Raw genomic sequence first — 21,166 nt, forward strand, 5'->3', positions numbered from 1 at the left:
TATAAATACCCAGGATACAGGAATGGGCGTGGCTTGTAAATTCTTGCTGTCTCTGGGTCTGTGCAATGAGGCGGCAAAACCGAATTATAACCCCGTTAATAATTGTATTATTGTATAAAGTTGGTGATCTGACACTTTTCAGACTAATCAGGTTAAACAGGACAATGCAAACATATTTCAAAAACGTAAAAAAATATTTATTTTCATTTTATATGGACCAAGGTGACATAAGGCAAAAACAAAATGTAAATCATCCCCACATGAATACCACATGAAAGAAGCTGTTTAAAAAGAATTATTTCCGGGATATGCTGTTAGTTTTGTAATTTGACGAGTGAAGTGTTGGTCTGCCTGTGATGAAGTTCTGACTCTGAGGAGGGCTGTGTCGGGGTTGCCAAGGCTTGAGAGAAAAGCAATCAAAATAAAATCAGAATCAGAAAACTTTATTAATTCCGAGCTGCACAGAGGGAAAGACATACAATGTACATACAATGTATGTACAAGACATACAACAAGTGCACAGAGAGACAGACATATATTTATGAGTATAAATAAAAAAAAGTAAAAATAATCACTAAAATGCTATTTAATAGACACGGAATGTAATTAAAGAAATTTTACTTTGAAAATGTAATGTAAACAAGCGAATTTATTGAAGCAGCTCTAATCAAAATGTTCTCTCTTTTTCCAGTGAAGAAAGTGAACTAAAAGATCCGGACTTGGCAACATTGAGGTCCGGCGCTCTGTGGGCGGAGCTCCGTTCCGCCTGGGCGGGGTTTCCGCTAAACCGGATTTAGGTCGAATTCGGATCGATCGGTCGGGAGAAGGGGTGGAATTTGCGACTTCGCGGGGACGATCGCGATGCGTCGACTCGGTGCTCGGCCGCTGGCGGGACGCAGATTGATCCGGAGCGAGTCTCCCCTGCGCGGAATAGTTCCCCGGACAGCCGAGCCCCTCCGAGTCTGAAACTCCGCTCTGTCGCGGCGAAAAGTGCGAAACACTCGCCGCCGTCCCGTCCCGTCCCGTCCGTGCCCGTTACGCGCGCCTTCGATGCGCCCGTCCCGCCGCGGGGCCCGGGGGTGAGGCCCGGCGCTGCCTCCGCAGGACCACCCGGGGAGCACCAGCGCGACCTGGATGGACGGGCATGGGGAGAACAGGATTCTGTTACCGCGAGGCTGAGCGCCTCCTCCACCCGCCGCCATCGATCCCTCCGCCGGCGCTGCTGCTGCTGCTGCTGCTGTCCGCCCTGCTGCTCCGGACCGGTGCGTGTGTCTCCTTTTGCGGGAAAGCGGTTCGGTTCGGAAATGTTAGCGTTCCAGTTCCTGATATCCAGCCCTGGTCCGCTTTTACCTGCCTTTTAATACTAGTTTAACATTTATTAAGTAATGTGTATTTAATAATATATATATATATATATATATAACAAAACAATTTTTTAATGCAGTATGCGGTGGGATTTGAGACGTTAATCTGTCGCGCTCTACTTTCTGACAATTAAAAAAAAAAACGTTTGGTTGCCCATTTGCCGATCGATTATAATCAATAATAGAATTTTGTCGGGCTGACTCTTTATTTATTTATTTATTTATTTATTAGACTCCTATCAGTTACGATTGATGGTCCTTAAACGGCACACATTTGGTGGCCTGGTGGCACATGGCCGGGTGACAGCTGGCCCAGGACACCTTCGTAATTCACGACTTTCTTGCTTTCTTTACCTTTTAAAATTATTATGATTTTTTTTTGTAATTCGGGTGAAAAGTCTGTAACCAGTGCAGCCGAATACAAACCAGTATGGAGCAAATGATCTGATCAATTATTTTTTTTAGCTAGAGACCTTCTTTTGGAATTTTAATGGATTTGTTTGATCTCACTTTTCAAATCATACTAATGTAATGTGTAAGACTTTAATCATTTCCGATTACGAGGGCCAAATAATTTTTACTAGTATTTATGGGTTAAGCGTAATGATGAATTACACTAACAACTGACTCACAGGCCAATCAATTGAAGGTAAAAATAATGTTAATCCGTATGTCACCGATTGCCAATATTATAACAGTGGATAGTGCAGTTCACGGTGTCTTGGCCTATCTGTATGGATTTCTAATTTACTAGGTTATATGTGTTGATCGATCAGTGAGAAAAGGTTTGGCATGTTCAGTCCTTCTGTTTGTTGTGCGTTCACTTTATGAGGTTTTTGTGTGAATTTCCGTATTAAGTTGCATTTTTTGGGTTAAGTGAGCAAGCGAAAGGTTTTCCTCGTCCTGTTTACCAGAATAAGACATGCAGCTTGTGGAAACCGCTGCCGTCCTGTTGTAGCTACGATGATTTGTCTTATTAATCTTATTTACGAGGTCTGTGTCCTTTCGAATCCATTACGGCCCGGGCAGAATGACCTCCAGAGGAATAATCTGTCCGCCGAATAACAAAAGATCTCGTGGGTGCTTTTTTTAAAAAAAAATTTTCCGGCTCTTACCCCGGGCTCCTGGTGAAGGCGTGAGCCGCTTGACCCCTGTGCCCCGGCCAAATTCCACATCTTGAAATTTCACTCCGCCGCGCCGGCGGGGGCCCCCTGAGCGCCGCAGCTGGGACGACCACCCTGAGAAAACATTTCCAGTGACATAATTGCAACAAGGTCCTTGCTGTGTGGACCTAACGGGACCCTTCACCCGCCCGGCCGGGCCCTCGGTGGAGGGAACGCCTTGTGCGCCCTTCCGCTTTTACTCCGGGGTCGATACTATAATCGTGTTGGCGCGGCAGAGCTCGGGGAACGCGGACTACCGACCAGACGGTCCCGGGGCCCTTTAAAACATAAAAAAAAACATGAAGGATGCTAATTGGTAAGATATTGCCATTACACCACTGATCAATCAAATCATTTCAACTGGCAGCAATTTTAATTGGAAAAGCAGTAGTTTTTATGCCTGACAAGTGATGTCATGTGATTGTTTTTTGTTTCCTGATTGTGATTAAGGATCACATGACACCAACAACAGAGATTAACTGAATATATTTTTTAAAAAATCCCATCAGACAAGGGAATAAAAAAGCATTTCACTGCACATCATACCGTGTATGACTGTGTACGTGACAAATAATATTTGAATTTGAACAGATGTTAATGATGCAAGAAAACCAATATTATATTCACTTATAAACGTGAATATTGCACTTGGCCATAGTTTTTGAAGGGTCATTATTGCCAAACCCTAAACCGATAAGGACCCATCACCGTATATTCAAAACCATGCTGATGAGTATGAAGCCTGCTTTAAATCTTTACCAGATGTGGCGAGTTTCATGGATGGTTTGAAAGCCCGTGGTCATGACGATGGGTTGTCCAGGTGACGTTTTTTTGCTTTTAGCCGCCTTTTGTTCGAGGACTCTTCTCTGTTCACGTTTAGCGCCAGTCTGAAAGTATTCCGGACAGCCGTCGCGCGGCACTGGGAAATTCTGCTCCTGCGTGTTATGGGGTGGTTTCCCCTCTCGCTGCCAGATATGGGGATCTGCTGCCCCCTACTGAGCCCCTCCTCAGACACACCCCCTGCTTCCCTTTCTTCTCCAGTCTCGGGACTGGATTCATGATCGGGGCCGTGGGATGTTATTTAGATGTCCCCCGTTGGCCTGTGAGGGTCTGGTGGTGGGTGCAGCTCTCCGCTTACGCGGCCTCAGACTGCACGTGGTGGTAGATGGGGGGGTCTTGGGAAGATTGTCTGTCTGCGTTAGGTTGGTGACCCACGGCGTGTCCGAGGGAACACCAATTTCAAGGGCCTCCCAAATCCCCCCCAGCTTCTCCTTTGCTCATTTGCTCTGGGTTTGAAGCCTCCTGAATGTTTGAAGAGCCTCGTGCATTTGAAGTCCCACCTTATGAAAGTGCCCCGGGGCTGGAAGCAGAGAATAAAGTCCGAGCCCCCGGCTCGGCCCTGCCGGTTCAAAGCATTCAAAGCTGCCGAAGCGACAACCGTATGCTTTAATTAGCCAATGTAGCATTAACACAATATTAACTATTAACTGGTTTCTTTTGACGTATTTTTAATGAAGGCTGTATTTACATAATCTGCTTTAGTCTTTTATCAGCAAAAGTAGGCATGGCTGTTCTCCATGTAAAACCGTTTTTGTTGCGTATTGGTGCATATTATATGGTAGATGTATTATGAATGTGTCATTATGTCAGTCAACCAGGACCCTTTTGGTCAGTGCATATGCACAATGTTCAAAAACGAACCAGCACGAGAAGTGGACAATGTCGCAGCATTAAGCCATGTCCTCTGGACTTTCGGGAGGGCACCGAGTTACTTCTGAAACCCTACAGATGGTTTTATATGCACCAAGTTTAAAAAGCCAGGAACCTGTTGCCATTATTGAGCGTTCACGACTACTTAGACCCCACCGCGTCCATTCTACACACTCCTAAAACCCCAGACTCCCTCAGGACCGCGCCCACTGTCGAGACCAGCATCTAGCGTGCATTAAGTGAACATCGTTGGTGGGAAAATATGGCACATAATGTCCAAATGATCACAGAGTCAGCGGTTCGAACCCCTCTTAGCCCCTTAGTGTAGCTGAGTTGGTCCGGGGGGACAGTGTGTCGGCTGAACGTGCTTTATTTACGGGGGGGGGGACCTGGTCTCATTGCCTGTTCGCGTAGTCTCTGCAAAATGGGACCTGCATGAGAGGGGAGCCGGGCCCGTAACTTAATCCAAAGATCACCCAAGCATCACTCCAGCCCTGAAACCCAACGACCTCGGAAGAAAAGCCAGGCAGGCCAGCCGGAGGAAAGAATGGGTTTTCAAGGACCGGCAGTTCCCCCGGCCGTGAAAAAAAACCACGCCGGACCGGCGATCGATGAAGCGGATGTGGTCCGTAGCAGTCAGCGAATGGGAGCGTGACTGGGCGGTTTTGGTGGCACACCTGGCACGCGGGACAGTGCGGCGGAACAGCCGAGGTGCCGGTTTTATCTGGCCGGTAATTCCTTTGACCTGACTCTACTCTGTTTTTAGATTTGCAGTGGAATTCCACGCTATTACTTCCACTCCCCCTGAGTCACTTTTAGAGCTTTAATCATTTTTTAGACTTAGTGGGTAACTGGTGGGGGGGTGACAGATGTTGAGCAGATGTCTTTTTTTTTTTTTTTTTTTTTTCTTTTTCGCTGTTAGGGGTGATTTTATTTAATCCGTATGTCGTATTGATAAATAAATTCTACTTCATAGGCCGAGAGGAGCTTTATTGATATTTAAGGCACGTAATCCGGGTTCTCCGTCAGTTCTGCCACGTTCATTATGAGCCCAAGCCTTGCTCACTTCACATTTACATTTACATTTACAGCATTTATCAGACACCCTTATCCAGAGCGACTTACAATCAGTAGTTACAGGGACAGTCTCCCTGGAGCAATTTAGGGTTAAGTGTCTTGCTCAGGGACACAATGGTAGTAAGTGGGATTCGAACCCGGGTCTTCTGGTTCATAGGCGAGTGTGTTACCCACTAGGCTACTACCACCCTATACTTCACGGTGGTGGGTGGTGGGTGGCTTCCACCGAACTATGCCAACGCGTACAACACCGAGCAATCAGTCTTCCGTTGGTTCAATCCAATTAGTTGTTTATATCGAGAGTCCGCTCCTGTTCACTAAGTATGGGGATAGTGTTGGTGTAGCAAACTGTTAAAGGTATGGTGATTTGTACACAATTGGGATTTGAGCCTGTGACATTTTACGTTACCCATGATACCCCTGGTCGCCGATATCTCTCGTTATGGAAGCAACATCTTAACGCAAGTGTTAACCAACACTATCCCTCACTTTAAAGTTTTTGTTCTTGCACCACAAACAATTAGATCAATTGTAATACTTTTAAGCGATGAACCATAATGATAGATATCGGCTACCAGGGGTATCATGGGTAATCGCCATGCCTTTAACAATTTGCTACACCAACACTATGCCTCACTAAAGTTTTTGTTCTTGCACTTGCACCACAATCAATTAGATCAATTGTAATACTTTTACGCGATGAAACGGTCGCTCCTTTTGTAGTAGTAATGCTACGAGATTACTGGTATGTTTCCAGTTCAGGAAGGATAACGATGAGTTTATTTCTCCTTCTGCGATCATGGATGCATGTTGTGAGCGTGCCACTGTTTGAAATCTGTCCAGGTGAGGGCCAGGTGCAGACCCCTCAGTGTCGGATCCAGAAGTGCACCACCGACTTCGTGTCGCTCACCTCCCACCTGAGCCCGGCGCTGGATGGCTTCGACACGGAGTTCTGCAAAGCGCTGCGCGCCTACTCCGCCTGCACGCACCGCACCTCCAAGAGTTGCCGTGGCAACCTGGTCTTCCACTCCGCCGTGCTCGGCATCAGCGACCTCATGAGCCAAAGAAACTGTTCCAAGGACGGCCCCATGTCCTCCACGCACCCCGAGACCCCCGTGGAGCCGTGCAACTACCACAGCCGGCATCAGGGGCCACGCCCCGGCGGGGGCGAGCATGCTCATCCGACGTACCTTTTCTGCGGTCTGTTCGGCGACCCTCACCTGAGGACTTTCAGGGACCACTTTCAGACCTGCAAAGTGGAGGGGGCGTGGCCACTCATAGACAACAACTTCTTATCCGTGCAGGTCACCAACGTACCTGTGGTGCTTGGGTCCAGCGCCACGGCAACCAACAAGGTGAGTGCTGCAGATAATGCGTGCGGCAATTTAATTTCAAGTCACTCGAAGATGGAGGAGTTTCTACTCACTTTTGCTCGTATTTTTGTTCTCACTCAGTTTTTAATTTCAACCGATAAAGTTGGTGCAGACGTTATGATGTAGCACCGTAAGATTTTCCAATGGAGTTTTGTACATCATCTGAATAATATTTTTCATTTGTATGAGTATTCATTACTCGGCCACAAATAAGGTGATCCTGTGTTTTAATAGAGCGATGGTCATGGAGCATGTTCATCATAGTCACGCCACAGTCCTGTGTTGGCTTCACCAACCGCAAACTAGCCAGTCGCATTTTAGACATTTTCTCACCTCGGTGAGCCGTATGTCACCTTATATTCAGGCCAGCGCAGCGACCTCTCAGAGAAGCGGTTGCCTTCTGGAGACCCCACGTTTGGTGCAGAGGTCACACGGCCCAGATGAAACTCGGAGGCGCTGGCAGGGGCAGATAACCGAGTATTCACAGGTGCGGTTTGCAGGCAGCACGCGGCGAGCATCTTGTGACTCACACTTGTGACTGCGCTGCCTGTTTAGCGCTAATGCAGTTAATGACTGGATGCAGGGTCGCCGCTGCGTGACCCGCCGCCGAGCCCGCGTGAAAGAAGCCACTGTTTTCGCTTTCTTTCGTTCCCTTTTTCTTTTTCTTTTTTTGGCCGTTTCAGTGCCCAGCCGCTTCCACCAGGTCTTTGTGTGATTCTTGCGCGCTTGGTGTAAATAAAACACCATAGATAAAGGACAGAGGGGCCACAAATGGGACAAATTCCTCTAAAAAATATTCAAAGCTAATAATATAATAAAGTGGACAGATAAGAGCAACAAAAATAAATAATTTAAAAAAAAAAAACCACGCCAAACGTACCGAATCAAAAGTTAAAAACTGAAAAAAGAAATATGTGTGAGTGTATTAATATATAGCTAGAAATGTGTATATGTGAATATGTAAATGTAAAAAAATCTGTATGTAAAGGAGCCTTTGTGGGTGAAAACGGTGACTGTGTGTAATGAAAGCTTGTGCTGATGCAAATAACATCTCGGCTGACCTTGCAGCTGGCAAGGTGAGGGGATATTATTAGCCAATTGCACATGATTATCAGAGCAGGGCCATTTCAGATGCCTTAATGGGCAGCTTGTTGTCATTTTTCATCCGTGTCCATCTCTGGACAAAGCTGCCATTCACCACCCTCCTCATCTGCCCGCCAGCTGCTGCACCCGGCCTGTTTGGGCCGAAGATGGGATTTCTCCTTATGGGCATTAGGATAAAAATGTTCCAGCCTTTTTAATTCAATTTGTGTACATTTATAAGGTGTATTTGTACGGTGTATTCTTGGGAAAATAAACTATGACTGCAGAAGTTTATGACTATAAACTTTTTTTTTTTTTTTTTTTTTTAGAATGAGACAAACTAATCACAAAGCACGTAGAAAACGTTGAAATATGTTGGAAAAACGTTGGTATTTGGTTTGAGCAGTAGCACATGATTCCATTATGAAGGAAGCGCCATAATAAAAGTACAACCCGACAGTAACGTGTGGCCTTTTTAACTTGCTTTGCTGAGTGTGTGTGGTGGTACTAAAGCCCACACCTCTCCTGCCACGCCTACCAGCACCATAAGGAACTCCAATCGCTATCTAATCCAAATAAATATTGAATTAGAAGAGGTAAAACCGTGTATGTTTGCTTATATGGATTTTTTGCTGTCGTAGATCACAATAATCTTCAAGCCGTACCAAAAATGCACGGACCAGAAGGTGTACCAGGCGGTGACGGACGACCTGCCGGCCGCCTTCGTGGACGGTACGTTGAACAGCGTTGACGCCACCACCAAGAGCCTGTGGATCATTGAGAAGGAGGCCGCCAGGCACGTGGAGATCTACGCCGCCTACATCGGCGTCACCATCGTCGTGCGGCAGCTGGGCCGCTACCTGACGCTGGCGGTGCGCATGCCGGAGGAGCTGGCCATGGCGTTCGACGAGACGCAGGACCTGCAGCTCTGCATGAACGGCTGCCCGTCCTCCGAACGCATCGACCAGAACGGACTCCTGCCCCTGCCCGCCCTGGGCCTGCAGCATCCCAGCATGCAGCAGTCACGGCCGGGCCTCGCCGCCGCCTTCTCCCTGGAGGCGGCCATGAGCAAGTGCCGGGAGCAGCTGGAGGTCAAGTACATTTACTTCCACTGCTGCGTGTTTGACCTGCTCACCACCGGGGACGCCAACTTCACCGAGGCGGCGTACAACGCGCTGAAGGACATGGAGACGCTGCATCCCATGCACAAACATGCAGCCGAGGGCCACGGAGGAAGCTGGCACATTTTCCCGCGGTCGGACGCTGGACCCGTACGCGTGGCGACCGTATCGCAACTACTGCTCCTCTGCTGTCTCCTTACCCTGCTTTTCTAAAACCCGCACACACACACACACACACACACACACACACACACAAGACTGTTCTGGTGGGCTGTATATACTGTCTATATGACAGAAGGAACAGCCTCTCCTGAGTGTATATTTTGTGTACATGCCTTGAAAAGCTGGACGTAGTGGTTTCACGTTGTGAATTTGTTCTTTTTATACCTCATGTTAGAGGACGGTTTTCATGGAAGCACTTTTTTTTTGTTGTATTTCTCTCAGAAATCTGAACAGTGTTCTCCCAGAAGCAGCCCCAGCGATGCTGGGTCGTGGTGGATCTGTAAATAGACTGTACTGGCCCCTCCGACGTGGAGGCCAAAGCTGAGTTGTGCTGAACAACATGTTATAGCATGTTTTTGACCTGTTATAACATGTTAACATGCCGTCATGTGAACACTCCCATCATGCGCTCAGTGACATTCAATTTGTTTCTTTTTTTTTTTTTTTTTTCTCAAGAAAGTTTTACACGAGATTGATGAATATGTCAATCTGATTTAGACCATAGTAAACACCGATGATAAGATCTATCACCATTAACCTTGATCGGCTAGGAATGCCCAGCCACATCAGGATTTGCAGATGCCGACCACGGTGACTAATGTAAGGTACTGAGCGATGCATTGATTTATTGGATCTGCATCGTTGGCCTTGGAGATGATCCAGTCGATAGTTGTTGCAGGCGACATGTGAAAGAGGCGCTTTAAAATGCTAAAATTATACTAGTGGGCGCAAAAATCCAATTGTGATTTTTATCCTTGTATTGGTGTTTTTTTTTTTTCTTTAAGGCCACCGTGTCCGGTCCTACTGATTGTTGTCTCCCTTTGGCATCTCCCATGGGGGTCATCACAGTGTCCACACAAAGATTTGGCAAAAGTTTTACGCCTGATGCCCTTCCTGACGCAACCCTCCCCATTTACCTGGGTTTGGGACCAGCACCAAGAAATACGCTGTCATATGCGTCCCCAGTGGCTGGGTGGTGTCTGGTCCTACTGTCTAACCAGGTTAAATAAAGTGTGTTGGGGCCAAAAAAAAAGGCTGATAAACTGTGCAGGGGACGGGGGGTGGTCACCCCCGCGTTACATCGAAGTCTCGTTCGTAGTCTCGAATCTGGATAAGTAGAGCAGGACAGCATAACACTCCCTGCTGAATCTGCACTTCACGAACCTCCATCCCAACCGGTACTGGTTATCAACGTCCTCGGGTGCCTGGACTGGCGGTGCTGGGCCGCGTCGGTCGGTTCATTTCTTTTGTTTGGAGCTGATGTGCACTGCGTCCGCGGTAGAGCTTTATTTCACAGAACGAAAAGGAGCACTGGGTACGACTGGCGAAGATCACACTAGCGCTAGTGTGTGAATGCCTGAAAATATGTGCCATATAGCCTTAATTTAGGATTTTTCATTTAATTTTAAATCGCTGTTTTTATTCTTTTTTTTTTTTTTTTACATATATATTGGCAATGGAGGAGAAGCAGGATTCACTTACAGCCTAAACTGGAATTTATTTCCCACCGGCTCACAGCTCCACTAAAACAATCACGAGTTTAAGGTACTGTTTTTTGGTTTTTAGTTTTTTCCAACCAAAGATATGAAGCTTGGACTGTGGTTAGGATGAGCCCAGAGCGGGCTGACCTCTGTCTGGCCTTCTGTACTTCAGCATCTTATTTGCCTCTACAGTCACAGAGTGGAGTTTGTTTAGGGTGTCCCTGCGGGAGTTGAGGACGTTCACGGGACAGACACATCTTTTCCCTCCATCTAGGTTGATGTTGATGCTGCTCCACCTCTCGAAAGACACCATACAAACTTCTGGTGTAGAGCTTTGCTAAGGCTCGACTCATGGCATCCAGCCATGAGACATCCCCAGAACCCCACCTTTACTACTATATTACTACTGTAGATCACTTTTCTCGTCGTGCCCGCCCACCCCACCACTGCCAGTGCAGGAGAGCTGCTGCCGTACTGGGATGAGTGGGACCGATTGTGTTCAGAACACTGGGAGCTTCACAGGAGGGGACTGGCCAAGTTGAAACCATCTCAATTTAATAAGCGCTGTGCAATCACGTGCAGAGCCCCACCGAGTGCAATTTACTGCAAAGTTTGGCCTTCATCCTGTGTGAGAAACATCGCCAGCATTCGACTACGTGATTTTTATTTTATTTTTTTTTTATGAACAATTTTATTTTTGTGTGTGTCTGTGAGTGACTGCTCAGTGGTAATACTTAAATTATTTATGAATATAGTGTCTTGTTAGAGAAAGTTAAGATCCATACTCATGCTGTTAAAAAAAAAAAAAAAATACAAAAAAGTTTCAGTTGTGATTGTACTGCCACCTAGTGGAACACCCTTGTTACTTCAGTGTTGTAGCATTGTTCTGGACACAGTGAAGAAAAACAAGAAAGGAGAAAAAAACATGGAAATGTGTGTTTTATTTAAAACAATAAATTAAAAGTTCAAAAACTGACTCCTTTGTATTACAAGAAATAATGTTTTTCTGTGTGCATGCAAGTTTGCATGTCCTCTCACTGAAAAAACTTAAAAACCAATGGCAATTAAAGGTAATGGTAATTAATTACACCACCCTTCTGACGTTTTGGGTCATATACAAGTGTCCTTGTTTTCCATGAAACATTAAAATATTACAAAAGGAATAAAAATAATCATTGACCTAGTTATATTTTGATGATGCACCAGATACTCCAATCTGTAGAAGGACCGTTTTATTGCTTTTTAAAACCAGTGATAATTGTGGTTTGACGGACTTGCATTTCACTGGAACTCAAGACTAATTGCCATTGATAGAGTTCCTCTCTACATGTACACAGATATTCCATCATTAACAGTCATTTACAACATCAACAATATCTGGACTGGACTTTTGTTCAGTTTGATGTTGTTTAATGGATAAAAGAATGATAAAACGTGTTTCAAGTTCATCCCGATGAGGCGGCGTTCACGTGTAATTGCTGAAAAGAAGACAGCTGGTGTTGCCTTTGTTCTGGAGAACTGGAGGTTGGACGGCCTTCATCAGATAGGGCGGCGTTCCCACCGCACCGCGCCACAGCTGCGTCCTGCAGGTGCCTGTGGCTTCATTGCCAACGAATGAAGCTGCACTTTGGCGCCATCTCCGTCTCAGGTAATGAGGAGGTCACTCCTCCTGCTGTCTTCTGACATGGGGTTGCTAGCAGCCACCATTTCAATATCAGATCTGTGATCATAGAAAAAAGGACATAGATGCAGAACGTTACTGTTTTATTAACTTTTTATTGGTCAAACCAGGTGTGTATGAACTACATGTTCTAACCAAAAGCCATCTAAAGTTCTCCATTCCAAATTCCTTTAGTGTAGAAGCTTAATCCACGAATGGCAAACTGACCCAAGATGTTGCAATAATGCACATGAATGTTTGTGAGTAGATAGAGATAACTTACCATTTCACCACAGCTTGCATGGTCATGAGGAAGTTGAAGGTGGTCAGCTTCAGAAGGATGATTCTCAGAGCCAGGATGTGGACATAATCCGTCTGAGCTCTGATATCTGCCAAGCGGGCATCATAAAAATGTTACTTATTCATGTTTTACATTACACATCACATTATGTGTTCGATATAGTTACCGTCTGATGTGTCCGGAGGGTAACATTGTTCCTCCTCAACCCCCTCATCATGATGCTTCACATCTGTAATGAAATGAATGATGCCATGAAATGTAATGGTGATTTATGTATTGTTTGTGGTGGAGAGGGGGAGCACGTACCCGTGGTCTTGTGTGGAAATCCCACATAGTGCCTGTGGATGACTCTGGCCATCCTCCTGTGACTCACGTAGCAGATGTAGGTGCTCCACTGGCTGGACGGTACGGATATGAGAGCCATGGCGCTCTGAGAGCCATCTGCTGAAGGCACCGTGCTGAAGACGGCTGGCTCCAAGGGGCCTTGCACTGTGGGCATCCAGGCCATTTCGATCTCGTCGTGCAGGATCTCACTGACCATGCAGGTCAGGATGGTCCAGCTCCCGTCGGGTCGGGACAAGTGAAACGGGGGAGCGAGGGTGGCGAACAGTTTAGCCCCTGCCTGTCCTTTAGAATAAAGATGGTCAGCCACAGTAATTATTCAGACACACACTGAACATTAGAGACATCAAATGTTGGAAAACAGAGAATAATAAAAAAAGAAGAGAATTGGCGTGGTGTTGGCGTGTGATGTTGGATGAAAATAGTCCCATTTCGCTCAGCTCACCTGTGATGAAGAGAAGGGTCAGAAGGTCAAGACGCATGGTGGCACTTCTCTGCTATGAGCCTCACCCAAGCGACGTGAGGGTTTTTTAAGCTAGCCGTCATGTGATCTCACACGAGGCCACATCCCTGTGCTTCTCTGACTGAGCGTTACAAAACCGAACATTTCATCCATTTCTGTGAAGATTTTGTCTTCTCATTTCATTTCTTTCTTTTCGTGGTTTTTAACAACAAAACTAAAAGAAACATTTTGTTGAATATTTGAATATGTCTGCTCTGTGCCAGTTGGTTTTGTGGGGAAAGAAGATGATAAGATCACCATCTTGCAGCAGAAGGAAAGAAAGAAAGAAAGAAAGAAAAGCTCATTATTTCACAATACTACTTGTAATGCAACTCTCTTTTCTAGCATCACATTGCATATATAAGGATTATGGAAAAGTAATCAAAATAAAAACAAAATGATATTGGGGAGAGTCTATCTGATCCAGACTCTTTGATGTCATTTTGAAAATGATATTCATACTTTACAGTCCCATTTAGACCACTGTAGCACAAGCTGTTAATCTACGCAATTTTGTTACTGAAATATTGAATTGACCTTTTAATAATTGAATAACTTTTAATACAGGTTATTATTAATGAACACTAATTGCTGCTGCTGATGGGCCAGTTATTACATTTCTAAAGTTCCCTAAATGATTGAATAGTGGCGTTTGTAACATGACCAGTTTTCTACCCTCCGGTGTAACTGGGCATATTTCTAAATTCAAATGAAATGAATTCATGGTATAAAAAATGTGGTTTGTGTGACCTCTACACAGTACGGTATGCAGTAAAATCCTTTTCTGCAGCTTCTCTAAAACAACTTACTTTGCCTGCTTTTGAATCTGGCATTTTTAAAATGCGGTACCAGATGAATTTCGGATCAGTTACAGCAGCCTGGTGTCTTTCGGCCTATTGTGTGCCGCCTCACACCATTGGCTGGTTTCCTGCCCTCATTTGCATACAGAAGACAGGAAGGCTGCGGCTGCGGCTGGTGCTGCTGCACACCAGGGGGATTGTGGGCCGGGCTGAAGAAAGAGAAAATGAAAGCAGACAGCCAGGGCACAGTGATGCGGCAGGATTCGAGGTAATGGCCAAAGGACAGAGAGAGTGGAGCATTTCCTTTCCTGTGTGTGTGTGTGTGTGTGTGTGTGTGTGGACTGAGTCGTGCTTCGCTGTCTAAGATGGGGGAGGTTGATTCTGCTCTGCGTTTTTCACCACAGAGCTGGGGACGGGAGGGGACTGGCTGGACACATTCTTTTTCTGGCACAGCAGATCCCGGTGCATTAACACCACGGCTCTCGCAGATCATGTTACAGACACAATGTGACCCCCCCCCCCCCCCCCCCCCCCCGGTCGCCTACTGTACTAACGCTGTACCGTGTTTACGCCATGCTGCATAAGTTCAGTCTGTAATGTTCAGTCCCCAGTCCTCGTGAAATGATGCAGGTGAAATGGTGAAGCCCTCACACATCCCCATTCTTTCCTGTTCTTCAGGTGAAACTGACTTCTTCCTGCTGAAGCTCTGTACTGATCCTACATCCTACAGTAATTTTCAACCTGCCACCATGATCCTCTTCGTCTTCTGCATAATTCCGCTGACCGCGTTGGCCGTCAGCCAGATGCCTGACTCCAAAGACCTTGGGGATGAAAATACACACACAGCCACCAATGGCCTTCCGTTTCCGTGGAGCAAAGTGAGGCTTCCAAACTACATCGTCCCCATCCACTACCACCTGCTGGTCCACCCCAACCTCACTACGTCCCAGTTCGCCGGCTCGGTCAAGATCGAGATAGATGTGAAAAACAACACCAACTGGGTGGTCCTGCACAGCAGGAACCTCAACGTCACCAAAGCCACTGTTCTGGATGAGACTGAGGCCCACCTGTCAGACAAGGTGCTGCCAGTACTGGAGTATCCACCCCATGAGCAGATCGCCATCTTCTCCCCCAAAATCCTCACCAGTGGGGAGAAGTACTTTCTCCATCTGGAGTTTGGTGCCCCGCTTTGTGACGGGTTCTTTGGTCTCTACAAAAGCACCTACAAAACCAAAACAGGTCAGACCAGGTATGTTGAGTTGGGAGGACTGGGAACTTGGGACTCGAGGAGGACTCAGTGTGTCACCGCTTGACTATCTTCTAGTTATACTGGGGTTTACAATGGACTAAACAAATGTACCTTCTCACATAAACTTTTGAACCAGTGGTAAGTGTTGGTAATGACTGTTGTTGGGCTTTAGGGTGATTGACCTGCCGCATCTAGCTGGTAATGTTGACCCTACTAGGTTAGTGGTCGCTGTGGCTGTGTATAGGGTATATGTTGTTTCCGAGTAATGACTCCTCTGTCTATGTGCTTGACGGCTTGATTCGTATTGCAGGGTATTGGCGTCCACCCACTTTGAGCCCACCTTGGCTCGGATGGCCTTCCCCTGTTTTGACGAGCCCAACTTCAAAGCCAACTTCACCGTCCGATTAATACGGGACGCTTCACACATCGCTCTCTCGAACATGCCAATAGTAAGTACAAGTACAAGTACAAGTGCAATTTAATAAACGTACTGATAAGCTACTTCACGTTTGTGTGTGTCTGAAATGACGGTGATGTCCCCTGACATTCCATTCAAAGGAACAAACAGTGGAATTAGGAAATGACCTTTTTGAAGACCGTTTTGAGACAAGTGTGCAAATGAGCACGTACCTGGTTGCTTTGATTGTGTGTGACTTCAGGTCAGTCACAGGAAGAACTTCATCCGGAATTGACGTAAGTTTTTACACCACCACTAAACAGCACACAATGCATTTCTAGTCGTTTACAATCACAATGGCTTTGTACACGCTGTGTTTTTCTACAGTTTTTGCAAAAATCAACCAATGTGGAGCACAATGAATATTTCTATGGTGTAAAAGTCAAATCATGAGTGTTGTGTCTCTTTCCCCCAGATTTCCATTTATGCTGTTCCAGACAAATGGAACCAAACCCATTATGCCCTTGAAGCCGCAGTCAAGATTTTGCAGTTCTATGAGCAGTATTTCAACATATACTATCCACTGCCAAAACTGGGTATGCGTTCAGAATATTTTCTTTAGTTGTGCAGATTCTTATCAAATAATATTAAAACATGCAGTTATATGAGCTTCCAAACTGGCATGGGCAATCAGACAACTAACAACTAAATACCCTAGCTTATCCAATTTGGCAAAGTTGTCATGGTGGAAATGTAGCACCAACAACTTAGTAGGGAGTGCTTAGTATTGCTTGTGTGGTTGGTTTGCTCTATACCTCCATGAAGCTGAAAGCATGCCACTTTTTTGCATTTTATTCCCTCACGCTTGACTGCCAGGAGTGAAATAGTCAAATTTACATTTTCCCTTATAGTGGTAACAGTTAATAAAATTTCAGATGGACACATAATCAGATTTCTCAGTTGGTGTGGTATCCAGAAGAAAAATATGTCTTGCGTTCCTCTTTGTTAGACTTGGTTGCTATCCCAGACTTCCAGTCAGGGGCGATGGAGAACTGGGGCCTAAACACGTACAGGGAAACCTCGCTGCTCTACGACCCCGAAACCTCCTCTGCCTCTGACAAAATGTGGGTTACCATGGTGATTGGGCATGAGTTGGCCCACCAGGTTTGTACAGATCACCACGTATGTCATCACATTACCAAATGGCTACAGTTTCCGGTCCCTGTTCCATGGTTCTTTCCCACTCTGATTCTCGCAGTGGTTCGGAAACCTGGTCACCATGGAGTGGTGGAATGACATCTGGCTGAATGAAGGCTTCGCCAGATATATGGAGTTTGTTTCTGTGGAGGCCACGTATCCGGAGCTGAGAGTGGTAAGTGCTGGTGTGAGGGTTTTACTGAAAGTGTTTTCCTGCATTAGCGCATGTGGCTGAAACTTTTGCGATGACATCTTAGGAGGACTATTTGCTGCACACCTGTTTCGCCGCGATTGGACGGGACTCCCTCAACTCCTCGCGGCCCATATCAAGTGCTGCAGAGAACCCCACTCAAATAAAGGAAATGTTCGACACAGTCTCCTACGACAAGGCAATGCCCCCCATTGCAAGATCTTTTCTTCTGCATAATTGAGAGTCTTTCTGTGTATTTCCTTTCATTGTGTGATTTGTCATTGCAGGGCGCATGCATTTTGCACATGCTCAGACACTTCCTCACAGACGATGTTTTCCAGAGCGGCATTATCCGATACTTAAGGAAGTTCAAGTATAGCAATGCCAGGAACGAGGACCTGTGGGACAGCCTGGCCAATGTATTCAATTGAATTTTATATTCTTATTCCAGTGTATGCATATTTTTTGTGATAAGATCTGTATGTGTTTCCTATTGTAGACATGCTCTGAAGATGAGTTTGCAGGAGGAGAATACTGCTACAGCAGCGCCCAAGCAACAAAGAATGCAGTAATTTTTTTATATAATCTTACATTGCAGCAAATAACACATTTATATTTAAAACTGTGGGGAAAAAACTGTATGTTGAGCCGATGAAGGTGTCTGTGATGTAAAACAGGTTTTGCCTGTTTCATTCTGTAGTATCATTATGCTGGGGAGCACATGGACCTGAAGGCCATCATGAACACATGGACACTGCAGCGTGGAATCCCCCTGGTCCGGGTGAACCGCAAGGGGTCAAAGCTGCACCTTCATCAGGAACGTTTCATAAAGACCATCCAGCCCACTCATCCTTTATGGCCTTCATTGCAAAAGGGGTATGACCACCCAACCAGCCACAGATATGATGGAAGTGATCATAAAGGAGTTTGTTAATTCACTATACTTATGTGATATTATATTATATTGTATTATAATTTGCAGATACCTGTGGTATATTCCCTTGACATACAAAACAAGCCATTCAAAAGATGACGTGAGGCATTTAATGGAAGCAAAATCAGGTAGAAATACAGTAGATACAAGCATAGATCAATGCAAGGGATGCTTTTTCCCCTTCAAGGGTGTTTGAAATGTTTCAACAACTCCCTCTAGATGTCCTTGATGTGGACGAGAGTGTGGAGTGGGTGAAGTTCAACTCAGACATGAATGGCTATTACATTGTCCACTATGAGGGTGACGGCTGGGAACGACTGAGTGAGCTCCTGAGACGGAACCACACGGCACTGAGCTTCAAGGACCGAGCCAACCTCATTCATAACATCTTTCAGCTGGTCACGTACGTGATTTTCTACTCTAGTGCTGTGAAGGAACTGATCCTGCAGGGGATCTCTCAGCTCTCTTTTTTTGGTCATTTTCATGTGAATCAGATGCAGCATTAAATAATGTTGTTAATGCCCTGGTGTGGGGGCAGTGGTGGCCTAGCGACCCTGTAAACAGAAAGTTGCAGGTTCAAATCCCGATCTGAGCAAAGCACCATCCCCACACTCGGTCATGTAGGTCACTGCTCCCCGGAAATGTAATGTCATTTACATTTACATTTAGAGCATTTATCAGACGCCCTTATCCATAGCGACTTACAATCAGTAGTTACAGGGACAGTCCCCCTGGGGCAACTTAGGGTTAAGTGTCTTGCTCAGGGACACAATGGTAGTAAGTGGGGTTTGAACCTGGGTCTTCTGGTTCATAGGTGAGTGTGTTACCCACTAGGCTACTACCAACATCCCGTCATGGCTGCCCACTGCTCACTAAGGGTGATAAGGGTTAAAATCAGAGGACACATTTGTGCACTGTGTGCTGTGCTGCTGTGTATCACAATGACAATCACTTCACTTTCACTTCACTTCATCAATAATTTTGTAAGAATTCCACAATGTATATAAATGATATGTGTATGCATGTATGTATATGTTTTTGTACATAGTGTTATATTTGATTAGATTCCAGGTTATTTGTAGAACTATGTCGGGTTTTTTTCTCAGGGCAGGGAAGGTGTCTCTTGAAACAGCTCTGAACCTGATCCAGTATCTGAAGTCTGAAACTCATGACGTTCCCCTCCTTGAAGGCCTTGGATACCTGGAGGCCTTCTACAAGATGATTGAGAAGAGAAATGTGCCTGATGTTACCCAAAGCCTAAAAGTAATTTAGGTTTTAATAGTTTAAAAAAATTGGTTTTATTAACTGTGCTTTCACCATATCCGTTGTTTTTCTGTAGCTAAAATGATCAAACTCGTCCTCTGTTGTGATGCACTAGTACCGCCGCTAGAGGGCACTTTTCATCATAGTTAAAATCATGGAATGATGCAGTTTTCTTTTAATTTCATGTGCCATTTTTTGTCATTGTTACAACAGACATACATACTGATGTTCTTCAGAGATGTCATTGACAAACAGACTTGGACTGATGAAGGGACGCTCTCGGAACGTCGGCTCCGCTCTGAGGTTCTTTCCCTGGCGTGTGATTTTGAGCACCGTCCCTGTGTTGGAAAGGCGACAAAGTTCTTCGAGGACTGGCTGAAATCCAATGGCACACTTATGTAATTAAATCATTTGATTTCACTCTGTCATCAATTATTGCCGAAGATGTCTTCTGAATTCGGTGTGCTTAAGCATGCATTTGATCCATTGTTTTGCACAGCCTACCTACTGACGTAGTTGAGACAGTCTTCTCGGTTGGAGCTCAAGAGGATGAAGGCTGGACCAGTCTTCTGGAAAAGTACACTATATCCATGTCTGGAGCTGAAAAATGGAAAATCCTTTCTGCTTTGACAAGCAGCAAAGATGCAAATAAACTGCGACGGTACCCGTTAAACGTCTTGTGTCTGTTAATGCATGTCTCATGGGCTGAAACCTAATCCCAGGATGATTGGCTTTGCTGCCAACAGATTGCTGGACCTCGGTATGGAGGGACAAGTTATAAAAACTCAGGATTTGGGATCTGTTATATATGGTGTGGCCAAGAATCCAGTGGGTCATGTGCTGGCGTGGAATTTTGTGAAGGAGAACTGGAACAAACTGGTTGAAAAGTGGGTGCAGCCATGTACACACAATGAACTGAAATGTGATTTTATCAATTTTATAAACATTGGACCCAAATTATCCAATCCAACAAAATACAAAATGTATGCTTTCACGTCAACACGTTTTTTATTTTATTTTCTCCAAACAGATTTCAGTTGGGCTCTTTCAGTATTCGAAATATAATTATTGGCACCACCTCACAGTTCTCATCCAGAGAAGAGCTGAATGATGTGAGTTCTTTCAAAATCAATGTTAAACTTTACATCACCTTGTCGTTACTTATGCTTCTACCATGCTTTTCTCTGCAGATCAAGGCTTTTTTTGAATCCATATGGGAGCACTCTTCCCAGCTCCGAGCCACTCAGGTCGCAGTGGAGAACGTGGAGAAGAACATATTATGGCTGGAAAGGAATCTGGATGCTCTGAGGTCTTGGCTGCTAAAAAATGTCAACTGAGGTCCATCAATTCCTGCATCACTTGGCAATTTCAGGGGCCAATGCACCAGGAGGATTCTTTTATTTTTTTAAGTATTTTGTAAAGACTGGTGGGAAAAAGAAACAGCTGTATTAACTTTATTTCTGGGTGTTTGAGGTGACTGCACTCTATTTTTCTAATGACAGTTTTGTTGTGTACTGTGGTGTTGAACAGAAGAGTCTACCGATTTTGCTCTTTTTAATCATTTTCAATGCATGCTAAATGGAATAAACAGTATGTTTGGGAGACAGTTTTGCTTTTTGGAATAAGGGCAACCAAGCAGGCATGTGAAATTCTGACACCCCCTGCTGCTGAGAACAGTGAAGAACTCGCTCGCTCACTCACTGCCCTGAATCGTCCAGGGTCGCGGCTGCCAGAGCC

The 21,166-nt window shown here is 45.4% G+C and overlaps 2 protein-coding genes across 2 annotated transcripts; both read left to right on the plus strand.

The window, feature by feature from the left end:
• The first annotated feature begins 781 nt into the window (after positions 1–781).
• Positions 782–11,566, plus strand: rgmb (repulsive guidance molecule BMP co-receptor b). The gene is made up of 3 exons (XM_028996908.1): positions 782–1,262; positions 6,158–6,669; positions 8,412–11,566. Exons 1-3 carry the CDS (start codon positions 1,145–1,147, stop codon positions 9,102–9,104), a joined length of 1,323 nt encoding a protein of 440 aa, XP_028852741.1. The 5' UTR covers positions 782–1,144; the 3' UTR covers positions 9,105–11,566.
• Positions 11,567–14,335: 2,769 nt separating this feature from the next.
• Positions 14,336–21,031, plus strand: erap2 (endoplasmic reticulum aminopeptidase 2). Its single transcript, XM_028995889.1, has 19 exons — positions 14,336–14,467; positions 14,878–15,448; positions 15,759–15,897; positions 16,007–16,141; positions 16,321–16,441; positions 16,855–17,009; positions 17,104–17,217; positions 17,300–17,431; positions 17,520–17,651; positions 17,732–17,800; positions 17,933–18,108; positions 18,215–18,294; positions 18,386–18,569; positions 19,273–19,429; positions 19,643–19,827; positions 19,929–20,090; positions 20,176–20,316; positions 20,460–20,541; positions 20,620–21,031. Exons 2-19 carry the CDS (start codon positions 14,949–14,951, stop codon positions 20,764–20,766), a joined length of 2,811 nt encoding a protein of 936 aa, XP_028851722.1. The 5' UTR covers positions 14,336–14,467; positions 14,878–14,948; the 3' UTR covers positions 20,767–21,031.
• Positions 21,032–21,166: the final 135 nt, after the last annotated feature.

This window comes from Denticeps clupeoides, chromosome 11, assembly GCF_900700375.1.
Source record: "Denticeps clupeoides chromosome 11, fDenClu1.1, whole genome shotgun sequence".
Classification (NCBI taxonomy): domain Eukaryota; kingdom Metazoa; phylum Chordata; class Actinopteri; order Clupeiformes; family Denticipitidae; genus Denticeps; species Denticeps clupeoides.

Bases quoted from the DNA above. Each gene is read 5' to 3' on its own strand.
- rgmb (XM_028996908.1), top strand. From the start codon at position 1,145: ATGGGGAGAACAGGATTCTGTTACCGCGAGGCTGAGCGCCTCCTCCAC. The intron at 1,263-6,157 runs GTGCGTGTGTCT...AAATCTGTCCAG, and splicing joins CGCCCTGCTGCTCCGGACCG to GTGAGGGCCAGGTGCAGACC. The intron at 6,670-8,411 runs GTGAGTGCTGCA...TTGCTGTCGTAG, and splicing joins GCGCCACGGCAACCAACAAG to ATCACAATAATCTTCAAGCC.
- erap2 (XM_028995889.1), top strand. From the start codon at position 14,949: ATGATCCTCTTCGTCTTCTGCATAATTCCGCTGACCGCGTTGGCCGTC. The intron at 17,432-17,519 runs GCAATGCCCCCC...TTGTCATTGCAG, and splicing joins ACACAGTCTCCTACGACAAG to GGCGCATGCATTTTGCACAT. The intron at 19,430-19,642 runs GTAATTTAGGTT...TTGTTACAACAG, and splicing joins ATGTTACCCAAAGCCTAAAA to ACATACATACTGATGTTCTT.